Here is a 12880-nt window from a genome sequence, read left to right as displayed (position 1 = left end):
TCTGTGACGTGTTAATGGTTATACATCTTATCGGTTCTTCCTCAGAACCAAAAAGCAAAAGGGACAGTCTATGGCAAAACATATATATCAACTATCAGTGTTGTGCACCTTATGTACACTGGTGAGAAACACTGTCATATAGCGAGGACTATATCAACAAACTGATACAGGGATACAGTGGGACATGGTCACTACTGGTTGATACCTCAAATAAATGACAAACTCTTCAAACTTGAAAAGCTAGAGAAAAAACTAGTATGATCTAGACTGACGTCCACATTCAGTCCATCACTTGTTGTTTTTGAAATTGTGACACCTGACAGGATCCTTGTAGTTTAGAAGTAAGAATGGTCATGAGTTAGACTCCCAAGAGAGTGCCCTATTCAACGTCCCACTCCTGTGTGCCCTATGATCACCACTACTCGTCATACAATCACTCCCACTCGGCACAAGCAAGGAAGGAAGAAACACAATAAGAATCAAAGGGGAGCGGGGGGTAGGGTGAGTCGGGAATGACTAATGTGTGACTACTGGCCCGTTGAATGATACCCCCCATGTCATCTCTGTCAGCTAGACCTCAGAAGAGGCCAAACAGCCCAAGAACCACAGCAATCCAGGTCAAGTATAGGAAAGCAGAAGTCTTTTTCATTACTCAGAATCTTGTTCGGCTCCCACTCAAGTTAAGTCTCTGTTTCTTTTCGACAAGTGTTATTGGGGCACCCTCAAGCAAACCGCAGATATTGTCTCCCCTACACCTCTCAGACCCCGGCAGTATCTCCTACTGTCGGTCAGGATCTTCTATCTGATATGGCTGCGTACCAGAGGACACAGCTGAGGTGACAGTCTCGACCAAAGCTCTGGCATCTTCGTGTTCTTGGTGCTGTGTCTTGAAGTCCAACGCTCTATCTGATTGCACCACCCCTCTTATTACAGATCGTGGTAGATGTCTGCGTCTACTTCTCCTTTGGAGGGGTGAATACCCCACCAGTCCCCGCCGTGGAACATCTCAGTGCTGTCTCGACGGCAGATTCGACCACTACCGCTGATCTCCAGCACATCCCACACCTCTTCAGGTGATCAAAGTAGTACAAGTGGCCGCCTAAGATCACTTTGAACTTGGCGGGGTATAGCAGCATGTACTTTAGTCCCATTTCGCTTCACGTCGCTAAAGATTGTCACTGTAACAGAAAAACCCTGGTTTAGTCCAGAAAGATGCATATGACGTGGTTTCAAACTTCGGATCTCCTATTTTTCTGACCATCTGGAGTACTTCGCCCCGGTCCCTGAAGTTGAGGCATTTTGTAATAACAGTCCTGGAGGGAGCTCCCGGCTGTGGCGGAGATGCCAAGGATCTGTGTGCTCTCTCTGCCACAAAGAATTTCAACAAGTTTGCGTCTGGGAGCGCGATCGCAATCCATTCCTCTAGGAATAACTTTCCACAGATCTTTCTGCCACTTTGCGATGGCCAGTGCAGAGCAGGTTTAAGTCAAGAGCCATAGCTTCAATTTTAGCACGGCCCGAATCTTCAATGGCCACCAGGATCTGAGCCCCCGATGGCTCTGCAGCGTTCTAAGGGATCACACCCTCCATTGCAGGTGCTCCTCCCCTCGCACCCATTGGGCATTAAACTGATCCCTTTTCATTTGCTGGATGCCTTTTGTCTGTCTGGCTTTAAATATTCTGCAGTGGGCTTGCAGATTCGAACTTAGGCATCACCCACCCCTCTGCCCGTGTTCTGCCGCCCAGGACCTCAGGTCTGCTACCAGGCTGTATTGTCCCTACAGTATGAGCGCCTGTGCCCACTACAGGTCGATATATGGTTTTAGGGACTCCGTTCCAAAAGCTGCAGCCCAAGGAGAGGGGAGTGGGCTGACCTTTAACACCAATCTGTAATTAGCCACCTAAACGAAGGGCTTGTGTACCCCTCCACTGCCTGCCCCCAGAAGACAATCCAACATAGAAGTTAACTATAGAGCCTCCTGTAGGGTTCAAGTGCGCAAGTGCAAACAGTTCACGTAGCTAGTAGTGTAGGCCCATTTGCCAGTAGGGGAAGAGGAAGAAAATCTGCCCTTAAGTGCGCAGGCAGTGTATACACGAGTGTGGGAACTCCTCCAGGTCACACAGTGCTCTTGGCTCCGCACATGGTGGCTACCATCTTGTAGGAGACACCCCACCACTGCACTCTCCAGGGCACCACTGCAGAAACGTTCACTGCCTGGGTTATGTTGCCATGGGCCCAGTCCACATTCATAGTCCATTGCCATGTGCTTATTGCCAGGACTGTCTCTAGGCGGTGGCCACAAAACTCAGGTGTACCGGGCTGCTGTTTCCTGTCACCATGTCACAGCAACCCTGGTGTGCCTCTTGGCCTCAAATACCACATGTCTCTCTCTGTGCTCACTATTAACAGGCCCCAATACAGATGCCGAAGGGTTAGAGTTCTTCATGGGCAGATGGCATATTCCTGTGCACTCCGATATAGCGCCATTTCACCGGCAGTCTCCAAGGCACAAGACACAAAAATACGCGGAGAAGGGCAAAAGGTAGTCCCCTCTTCCTCTCAGTTTGTGGGCCCACAATCCCCTCGGTGTGCACGAAGAGTGGGCCCCTGTGCCCTGCAGCAGACTAAGGGGGGCCCCCCTTCACTCTTGGCCTCCACTTCACTTTGCATGGGCCCACGTAATCCCTGGTTCCTCTGTTGCTATCTGCAATAAGACAGATCGACGGCAGCAAGCTCAGGCGAACGCGCCTCTTGCCTGCGTCACTCATTCATACGAGCATCAAATCCGGAGGCCTCTGTCCCCCTTACACAGCAACGGGGGCAAAAAGGCAGAGCCCTCCAAAGGTGATCTGTGCACTGCACCCCCAGCTCCTCTCCCAGTCGCAAGCCGAAAGGCCCTCTGGGCTTCGAGCCCTTCTGTCCAAGTCACACCACGGCCCTCCACTGCTCTCACGTCAGGTCCACTACCGGAGCTCTCCTACGGCATCTCAGGAGCACTTCAGGTCTCCGCTCTCCTCTAGCCTCAGGCCACCAGGGATGGGGGGGCGACTCACAGCATTTCCAACCGGTCGGATTGGAGCCCTGTCCGGTCTAATCTCCTCCTCGTATGTGCACCAGCCATGAGACAGGCCGTAGCTTGTGTTTGGTGCTTGTGTTTGGTGCTGGCATTTCCCCGCACCAGGTTTCTGGTAAGTTAATACATATTAACCTCTAGCACCTACAGGAAAGGTAAAGGTAACTTTGTAAAAGTTACATTTTCTATATATTTAATTAAACAAGCATTTACAATGCAATGGTTTCGCCTTTGGAAAAGTTAGAGGATGGATGGATGGGTTTTTATATAGCGCAATATCACCGCCAGGTCTCAAAGCGATTTGCATTGGGAACCCGTCCTGATTTTTCCCTGTGAGATAGCCCCTACTGGGTATCCCCAAGGTGAAAGCCAGGCATCCCACCGCGGGAGGCCGTAGTGGAGATTAAGCAAGCTATTGCCCAGAGTTGCAGAGTGTGAACCTGTGATTCGAGTAGGCACCGAAGCGAGAATTACAGAGTCCGTGGACATTTTGGGCTCAAGACACTGCCGCGTCGGGAATTGAACCCTGGTCCCAGGTCTGATCTCAGCGTCCGGGTCTGCCTCCTCTAACCAGTGAGCCACACTTCACGCTATTGGCATTGTAAATGACAAATGTTGTATTTATGTGTTGGTTTTGAAAACAGATAAATAAATGGCATTGTCATTTACATTGCCATTAGCTTAATCTCTTGCAAATGTGAGACCTATTGTACCCTACGGACGAGCTCAGCAGACAGCAATTACTACCACACACACACACCCAGAGCCACACACACACACACACCCAGAGCCACACACACACACCCAGAGCCACACACACACACCCAGAGCCACACACACACACACACACACACACACACACACACAGCCACACACACACCCAACCCAGAGCCACACACACACACTTTGCTCTTCTGAAATGTTGGCATGTATGGTAGTGAGCTGTGTGTGGTGAGCTGTGTGTGGTGTGGTGTGTGTGGCGAACGCCAGGCGAAACCTAAAAACCACAATCCTTCAGTGCAGGAAGTGATGACAGTGAAGGCCCAGCCAATGGAAGCCCCGAGAAAGAACAGCGATCATACAGAGTGTAATTCAGGGTAGTAGTGAACCTGCTACGTTAAACGATGTTTTAGTGAGAGGCAGGCTATTCAAAGAGCACCTTAAGGACGACCAACACCCACACATTGGAAACGCAGAAAGGTGAGGCAGTTAAATAGTGCCAACCTAACACTGCTAATACATCAAGACACAAACATTGCATTCTAGACGTAAGCTTTTAATAGCGATAAAAATTAGAAATGTATTACATTTTCAGAAAACAATACCCCAGATAGATAATTCAAGCGCTTCAACTTGATCTCACGTTGTGACAACCCGGCAGTATGGACCCAATAGCGGTACACATCAAGTGTGGCAACCACCGATTATGTGCCAGCCTTAGTTACTGTAGGGGAAAGACACTTAAAGACAAGGGGAAAGACGGATGGGCAAAAACTTAACAACTTACCAACTAAGCATCAGTGCAGAGAATGGAACCACGAGTGGCATCAAGCAATAGCTCTACAAAATAAAGTGATTATCTACATATGCTCGTAACCCTTAAGTTACGTTAAAACCGTGATGTCAATTAATAAAATGAAGCTCTAAAAAAGTAACCTAAACAACTTGTACCTTCACGGTTGCATGTACAGCCATCAACGTACCACCTCAAATAACAATAGAATAAAGATCCCAGCCCAGTAGAAGATAATACACACATCAGATTCACTCTTCAATACAGAACACTGTAGTGCTTCTCCAACCAGAACTGTCACTAACGAAAGCGACAGACAGAAGATGCAATCACTGGGGAAAAGGTGAAGAGATGTCAAAAGGAGGGGGGCGTCGAGTATGGATGGACCTATATGCACCTGCAGGCATTCAGCCCGACAACAGGAGTGGGCAGCGGTGCTGAGAAGCCATTCACACGAAATGTCGCTGACCACAGTTTTGAAAGCGTAGCTCCAAGTTTCTCGCCCATACAGTGCTGCATGAGATCATAATTCAAATCCTAGTGCTACATAGCCCATACTGCTACAGATTGACCTTTTTCTGTGCCTTTTCCCCTGGCGCATGCACTGTATGACGCTACTTAACCTATGCAAGTCCAAAAGTTCATGTAAGCGAGAAGAGACAACATAAGAGCAGATAAATCTCTCTACAGCATAACAATGGAGGGCAGGTACCCCCAGCTTTGGGTTATCAAGCACTTAGACAGCATGTAAGCCAAAATCGAGGTAGCATGCTCTTACCCTCTCCATGGCCTTACAACACCCCAAGTGAGCAGGCTCCCAGCAGTGCATGGCGTCCATACCAGTAGCCTGGGTCAGCTGTGTAGTAACGGTCAACCAGTACAGTGAAAAGGATGGGCAGACCCCAGCATGTGTAGGAAGTTAGCACTGCGTCTGACAACGAGGGTACAGGGCAACTGCTCTTTGAATGTGGCTTGGGAGAGATATGCAAGAAGGACAACGAACTGGATTTACTTAAATCATGCATTTCTAGACACCTTAGCCGAGTAGGACACTATCCGTTCCCAGTCCCCTTCTGCAACTGGTACAGCTAGTCCGTCCTCCCACCTAGATCGCACTGCAGTAAGGATTGGGTTGGGGTGGGAAGGCAGAGAGTTTTCACCTGTGGCCTTAGTGAGCCCGCTAATGAGTGCGTGGCCATTTCTCATTGTGTGGCGGTATTGCCTCATTGCTTGTGGCAGATTCTGCTGCAGCGAAGTTCCAGCTTGTGCGCAGCACATGGGTCAATGCCTGATATGACAAAAACGGCCTGCTGCATATGGCACTCTGTTTCGCCAGGTCCTTAAATGACTGAGTGTGCCATTTTAGAAAAAAGATCCCCAGTTGAGGTTATGTCTGCCATGTGTCATTGTCGCAGGTCTAAGAGTGCAGAGGACCCACCGAGGTATGGGAGACCTAGAAGCGGAAGGACAGGTGTGTAAGGGAGAACAGAGGCAGTGAAGTGAGGCTCCTATGATGGTTAATGCCGATCCTGAGACACTGCTGTCTGAAAGGGAATGGATTTCCTACACTTTGAAGCCAAGGGAGGGACAGGCAGCTAAAGAAGAAACAAGCCTTCTCGCTAGGGTGCCTACTACCTGAAAGAAATGTAAATGTGTGCTACTGTTAATCATCAAATCTAAATGCTCCTTGGGAGCCAGTGTATTCTTTTAACTGATGGAGTCATTTGAGGCTTCATGGTGACAAAGATGTATTCTTTTTATGAGGCAACACAAGGATGTTACCAGCTGAGTTCTGGAGTGCGTTCTTCTAATGGAAACCGAAACCTAAAAGGTTTGCATTAAGTACTGTGTAATTGCGTATTGCAAAACAATATATTTTGAAAGCACTTCTCCTGCTCCCATTGCACTCACAATCACAGTTACTATAACTTTTGTACGTACAACTGCTGAGTCAGACGTAACACATAAATTGCAGCACCTTTTTGCATCAGAGTCATCTGATGTCCCAAGATCAGTCTGCTGTTTCAGGTGTCTACAGAACAGCGCACTGATCAAGAGAGCCTGAGGGATAACATCGAGGCCCACTTATGAGCCCTGCTGTATTTGAGAAGAAGAGGAACACGGAAGAGGCGGGAACTGGAGGGAAACAAGACGATGGAGGCAGATCCTTACACAGACAATGTTGTTACGTAATTGTCATTTTCTACCACTCTGAGCAAACACCTCGATCCCTGTGGTCTCTTACACCTAAAAATACGGCCACTTCAACAGAAAGCTGGTGCTCCTAGGAGCAACCTATACTTCCTAAAATTTCCCATACATCTTAAGTATTATCATTCAGCAAAAGAGTGGGGGGCTCTACAAGGCATACGCACGGTTATACAACTCTGCTGTCCTCAATCCGCAAGCAAAAAATAGTTATGTAAACTACCATTACCTAAGCCGATAGTCAGCATCGCACTCTGGCCTTAAAGTATAGCACGGCTGTGTTATTTTTATTCTTCTATGGTTTGATGTACAGACACACTTCAAACAGAGACCATAAGAGAGTTAGCATTATGGGAAACAAATGTTCTACTTTTTAGCAAGCTACCGTGCTATTTATTCTCTGTTCGTGCCCCAATTGAGACCAATTAAAGGCAGAAAATGGAAATCCGAGCAGACGGTCATCTGGGCTTAAATACCCCATGGCAATTCTAGCCTGTCTCCTTCACGGCCGTGGTTAAGCAGTCATTTGCCCGGCGGTTTCGCATCAGCCCTCTAACGCTGATTGGTGAGACAGATGGTTCATGTCAACACAGGAAAGCAGGGAACCCTACTCCCTGCCACACTGTTCTCCGCCGTTCTCTTCAGGCCACACCACCACTGCCAATGTAAATGTTAATACTTAACAAAATGAAGAACGCGGGAAAGCATACAATGTGCAAATCGGCATATGCTAACATCTCCCCATGAGATTCTACCCACCGAAGAGCCCCCTTCTTGTGTGTGAACTCCATTGATGTTGGTACTGGTGAGCTGATCAGGCATTCCCAGTCCAAGCCGCTCCACTGTGCTAACCAGGAGCTGTGAATCGTCGCACACCAGATGCCAGCACAGCCTCGTACTGTTTACACATTGAGCTGCTCAGAGAGACAACCAGTGGAAAAGCAAACAAGCATTTACGATGCATTTACACACGGGCTCACGGACAGCGGGAGGGGGGACGGGCTCACGGACAGCGGGAGGGGGGATGGGTTAACGGACAGCGGGAGGGGGGGACGGGCACACAGACAGCGGAAGAGGGGGGACGGGCACAGACAGCGGGAGGGGGGGCGGGCTCACGGACAGCGGGAGGGGGGGCGGGAACACGAGTAAAATATGCCGCTTACCTGCTAGCCGATGCCAGGCAGACTTCCCTCGGTGCGGTGCCTTCCAGGAGAAATGACCAAAACAAACCTCCCCCCCCCAAAAAAAAAGCACCGCCCACAGCCGCATGACGTAGGCAAAAGCCTAAAAGTCTCGGGAATGCCCACGAATCTGCTCCGGCTTTGACGGACAGATCTCTGTTCCAATGGCTAGCCTCCATTTACGGAGCTAGCCAATGGAACAGAGGGGCGGTGACCAAGCCACATACTGTCAACATAAGATTTCGCCTGCGCCGAAAAGCTGCGCGGTGCGCAGCTTTCGACAGGCGAAACCTAAAAACAGCTTTAACATTAGATTAGATTTTTATTAAATAGAAAAGTACGTTTGTGAATGCCGTCTGAAGCTGATACAGGTCAAAAGGTATAGATTACATTGTAAAATCTGTACTATGACTTTTCCTAAGTGCCAATTACATCCTGATCAGTGACAATGTTGTTTTGGGACTAGTGGCTGGAGTAGTTTCTAATGGCACACATGTCCCACTCTTAAATATTACAAACCTTTTCTTCTGGGCAGCAAGGTGTGCTTAGGGGAAACTGTTAATATTCGCAACTAGGTTTTCCTACCTGTTAAAGGGGTGATTTTGACAGGCTACGTCAGGTAGGCCTGAAGCAATGTTTTCACTGCCGATACAGAGGATAGCACAGTAGTGAATTTAACTTTCCGTTCCATGGGTAAATTTCTGCACCATATACTATAGCTTTATAGGAAAGTTAAAAATGCGTTAAGCCAATTTCAGGGGTCAGAGCATACACACTGGGCACTGAATAGCAGTTCAATATTATCAGCAGGGGAGTCTGTGAAAAACTGAGGGTGATCATCCAAAAAGGGGTCCCTTTGCAACATTAAGAAAGAGGAATAGTAGCTGCAGAGCATGTTTACAGTATAACAAGACAACTACACCACAGGGGACACCCACCCCCAACCACCAAATGTTTCACAAAATGTTTCCCCACTTCCCCATCTCATCACAATTCCTCCATGACCACCGGCAACCCGAAAAAAGTATAGCACTGCATGCAATTAGAGTGCAAACTAACTAGGACATTGTAAAACCTAGACCCTATACTATATTAAGTGGCGTGAGACAGTCTGCCACTTAACACACTCTGCAACATCTCTTCAATACCTGGTTTAATAGGAGGGAAAGAGAGTCTGGGGTCCTCAGGGGGATGTGACCGTCGTTTCTTCCTCCACCGCCGGGACGGATAAGAGTAGAGCTGACCAGCCGACAAACCTAAGAAAAAAACAATTTGTGGTCAAGACAGCATCTAACATGAATCAGAACATATCCTTGGACTTCAAAAATACAGCAAGAAAGAGCAAGGGATCCATCAAGCAGAGTCAATTTGCAGGAACAATGAATGTGTCTTCTTTAAATGCTCCTGCTATTTCTTTAATTGAAGAGATTGTTGTATAAATGTAGAAAACTGGTGAGGATGCCTTCAGTGAGAAGATCCATAGTACATATACAAAGTGCCCATGTAAACAAAAATATCTCTGTGGTCAACTTACAGTTCTCATGCTCATATAATTTTGTCAACAAAATTCGGTTATTTTAAAAATACATGCAAACAACACCAACGCTCTGTGCATTGGTGCCATTAAATAGGGTTTTAATGATGTCCCCGTGATCAAATCCCCCATTCATCAAAGACAACACCTGCATATCACAGTTCTTTATTCATAAAATAGAAAACACATGACTGAAACTAGAAACTCTGTGTAATCCTGAATAGCCTTTTAAACACTGGTAACTCTTGTAAATGTATTCTATAATTTAACAGTGCTTCATACCCGTCAGGAGACTGTGAAGTGCTCAGATTCACATTGGGTATCATGGGTTGTTGGGAGGCTTGAGTATGAGGTGCTTAGGTTTTGAAGCCATGCTCCAAACCGGGTCCGACTAAATGGTAGTTGAGCATAAGGATGAAGTGTTGCAGAAAAGTATTAAAATAGACCGCCTTGTATACTATCTTTGAATTTCCTTTGAGGAGAGTCTTAGATTATACAATTACATAGGAGATGAGACAAGTTTGTAATGCACTTCGAATTTGAGGTGGTTGTTAATAATTCCTATTTGTATTGAATTCCGTACCTTAGACGTCAGAGCTAGGAAGGAGCTTCAGGCTGTGTAAAAGTGTTTGAAGTGTAGGAAACAGAGGGGCCCGTCTACTGTTGGGTAACTTTGTCTGACTGGAGGTGTGTAGTTTATGCTGCAGGAAGAGTAGTCCAGTACTTTGTGTGCAATGTCCCTTCCTTTAAAGTTGATGCCATATGTCATATGCAGCAGGTGTAAAGAATGAATTCATTCTGAAAAGTGAGTCTAGATATAAAAGACTAAACTATGAAAATATTATTAGAGAGATGGAACTTTCTACCAAAATCCTACTGTCTGAAAATTGTAATAAAAACGTTATCAGTGTGCAAACCCCAGAGGAGGACAAAAAGTCTGATTTTAGGAAATATCGCAAGGAAAAGGTTAAACTATTTACCAGGAACCAAAACAGAAAGGAATAAAACAGTAGACTTTAAAATGGTGGGTCAGTGACACTTCAAAAACATACATGACCAGCACTTTGGTAGATATTGAAAGGACTGACAATACTAATCTTTCAACCACCCTAAGCAAAGTATCATCCATGATTTCTAGTGATGTGAGACACAAACAAAATGGCACACAAGCTTGCAAAATATGCTGAGAAGGACCTGGAAAGACAATTGGATCTAAACTGTTGTGAACCACGCTTCTCAGGGTGGCACACGTGTAGATGTCCTAAGCCCCATGAGGATAATAGGTAGTGTATTCTCTTCAGAGAAAATTAGTCTCTCTCTCTCTCCTCATCACAACTAGTGATGCTCATAAAGATAAGGAGTGTTAGGAATCAGCCAATCCGGTTAGTGTAAATTGCATTTGCAGGGGGACTACTGTATCTAGAAATGAATCCCCACCTCGCCCCTTAGAAGCAGCTGACTCACAGTTGTAGGTATTTTACAATAAAAGGGTATTTATTATGCACTATTCATACATAAATCATATGTATCAGAATGATAGAAATTAACTCAGTAATTACAGTTGTGATAATACTAAACAGGGTGAATATAAGAACTACCTCTAACATTTACATCACACATTCCAACTCTCTCCATTAGATTAGTTAAGGCCTGAGATCTTCACACCTTTTTGCTTTCAGCCTCCCGAAACAAGATGTTCTTAAGATGGTGCCATCCTCCAGAACTTTAAGACAAGGATTGAGAAAGTGGGAGATGCGGGGTTGAGCACAGGGGGCAGGGCTTATGAGATCATTTCAGTGGTACGTTTGCTGTAGCTCACAGTCCACGTTAAATGCGAGACCAGTAAAACATCAAATACATCACACAAAAACAGTAGCTGACCCAAAAATCATGCTCTCCATAATTGAAATGTTGTGAGCTCCTCGCACTCCTGGGCCCCGATGCAACTAATGATAACTGACTAGCAGGCTCTCCTCTGCCTCATTTACCCCTTCCTCACCTTGCCTGACCATCACTCCAATCTTGCAAAAGGTTCTCTGTACCTTACAAGAAAAAGAGCTCCCACATAGTGTCTCCTTTTTTAGGTCGAGCCTATCCCATTCCGCAGGAATGGTGGACAGGGGAGAATTTTAGTGTTGCATCAGGAAAGCTAAACCAGCCGGCGGATTTCCACAAGTGCATGTGATCGTGAACGCGCATCCGCCTGCTGGTTTAGCTTTCCTGATACAACGAGCTTGTCATTTGCTCCCCAGCCGCCTTGCATTGCCTCACTTCTCCTCCCCCCTAATTAACATCCCTGCTTTCATGGCCTCGAGGCCGTTAGCTTCACTTTAAAGGGATCCGCTCGGCTAGCCCCCACTCCGCTCCCCGCCCTCCCGCATTTAAATACTTCTTTTAAATGCGTGCGCTTGTTTCTGTTTGTATCTTTTATGTAACACACGTAATCCTAAATCCTTATATGTACTGAAACTGGTTCTTATGTAAAGCGCTCTGACACCTTCGGGTAAAGTTTGCGCTGTATAAAACCGCATTAAATAAATAAAAAATAACTTCTTGGGGTATAACTTCCAGCGAGGTCATGGGCTATGATGTCACACGCTGTAATGTCCTGACCTGAACCATGATGTCCCTTGCATACTGTCTAATAGCTTAAACTTTTGTAAATAACTTTTGTGAAGATTATGTTCAGTGTATTTTATTGTGACGAAAATCCAAGAACAGAAGTGAAATATTAACATCTTTTTGTGACATTTGTAATAAAGCTTGAAACATTGAGAGCATATTTGAACCAGTTGTTGTTGAATGGTTGCACAGATTAATGCTGTGGTGGCGCGGAGTGATATTGATAGAGTAATGCAGTGGCGTTCAGTGATGCTGTGGTAGCGCTTAGTGATTTTGTGGTGCCCCTGTTTGATGCTGTGGTTATGCGTTTGATAGATAGAGTGAGTGCGATAGATAGATAGATAGATAGATAGATAGATAGATAGATGAAGGACAATAGATAGAGGGAGGGCAATAGATAGAGGGAGGGTGATAGATAGAGGGAGGGCGATAGATAGTTAGATAGATAGAGGGAGGGCGATAGATAGATAGAGTGAGGGCGACAGATAGATAGAGTGAGGGCGATATATAGAGTGAGGGCGATAGACAGATAGAGTGAAGGCGATAGATAGACACAGTGAGGGCGATAGATAGACAGATAGATAGAGTGAGGGCGATAGATAGATAGATAGAAAGATAGATAGAGTGATGGCGATAGATGGAGTGAGGATGATAGAGTGAGGATGATAGAGTGAGGACTATAGATAGAGTGAGGACGATAGATAGAGTGAGGACGATAGATAGAGGGCGATAGATAGAGTGAGGGCGA

The 12880-nt window shown here is 46.3% G+C and overlaps 1 protein-coding gene across 9 annotated transcripts in view; it reads right to left on the bottom strand.

The window, feature by feature from the left end:
* DPF2 (double PHD fingers 2) overlaps window positions 1-12880 on the bottom strand; it is a 411270-nt gene that overhangs the window by 332371 nt on the left and 66019 nt on the right. For all 9 annotated transcript variants that reach the window (XR_013601006.1, XM_078660438.1, XM_078660431.1 and 6 more), the window contains exon 3: window positions 9125-9232. Coding sequence is in view for 8 of the 9 variants with exons in the window: in XM_078660438.1 (XP_078516564.1) it covers window positions 9125-9232 (108 nt within the window). In the remaining variant the exon portion in view is untranslated. The remainder of the gene's footprint in view (window positions 1-9124; window positions 9233-12880) is intronic.

This window comes from Lissotriton helveticus, chromosome 9, assembly GCF_964261635.1.
Source record: "Lissotriton helveticus chromosome 9, aLisHel1.1, whole genome shotgun sequence".
NCBI classification, from domain to species: Eukaryota; Metazoa; Chordata; class Amphibia; order Caudata; family Salamandridae; genus Lissotriton; species Lissotriton helveticus.
The sequence above is the reverse complement of the archived record's forward strand: the minus strand, read 5'-3'. Positions and strand labels throughout refer to the sequence as shown.